Here is a 598-nt window from a genome sequence, read left to right as displayed (position 1 = left end):
CTCAATAAAAAGTATATTGTAGGGGGAGGGTACGGGGAAGGGGGCAGTACAGCAGGCAGGGAAGGTCTCAGAGGAAATACGGCGTGGTGGTTCTAGGAGGAATTACACGTTCTGAATCTGGAACTGCGCGGAATAACTTTGGTTCTCTGGTATTTACGTCTTTGAAGACCATGATTGACGCGATATTTCCACAGCGGTAGCAGTAATTGGGAGCAGACCATACCGTGACCAATTTCTCATCGAACATGAACTTGTAGCCTTCGTGAACCAGCTGGTGCGCTCTGCAGATGAGCTTCAGGTTGTTGATGTGAACGAACTGGAAAGGAAAGGCGGCAGGCGGGTTTTCTCCAAGCACTGCACGCAGCGGCCCCCCGCCCTTCCCCGCGTGTCGCGGAGGGGTTAAAAAGAAGCTTTTTCACCCACACACCAAAAAAACTACTTGGGTTTGGAGACCCGAGGGGTGAGAAACCCAAGATACAGGTGTTGGCTGCGATGGCCAGCGCTGCGCTGTCCGCAAGGCCCAGCGCTTCCTGCAGCCGTGCAGGAAGGCCAGAGCTGGGCATGCCTGGCTTTTCAGAAGCTGGAACGGTCAGTGTCT

The 598-nt window shown here is 54.0% G+C and overlaps 1 protein-coding gene across 1 annotated transcript in view; it reads right to left on the bottom strand.

The window, feature by feature from the left end:
• Positions 1–598, bottom strand: part of PPP6C (protein phosphatase 6, catalytic subunit) — a gene marked incomplete at its 5' end in the record, with an annotated part of 2633 nt that continues 2035 nt past the window's right edge. Inside the window, one exon of the mRNA XM_010160478.1 lies at positions 1–316. Within this exon, the coding sequence (XP_010158780.1) occupies positions 68–316 (249 nt within the window). The remainder of the gene's footprint in view (positions 317–598) is intronic.

Source organism: Eurypyga helias, unplaced genomic scaffold (genome assembly GCF_000690775.1).
Source record: "Eurypyga helias isolate BGI_N326 unplaced genomic scaffold, ASM69077v1 scaffold40881, whole genome shotgun sequence".
NCBI classification, from domain to species: Eukaryota; Metazoa; Chordata; class Aves; order Eurypygiformes; family Eurypygidae; genus Eurypyga; species Eurypyga helias.
Note: the sequence above shows the minus strand (reverse complement) of the source record. Positions and strands in the feature narration are given on the sequence as shown.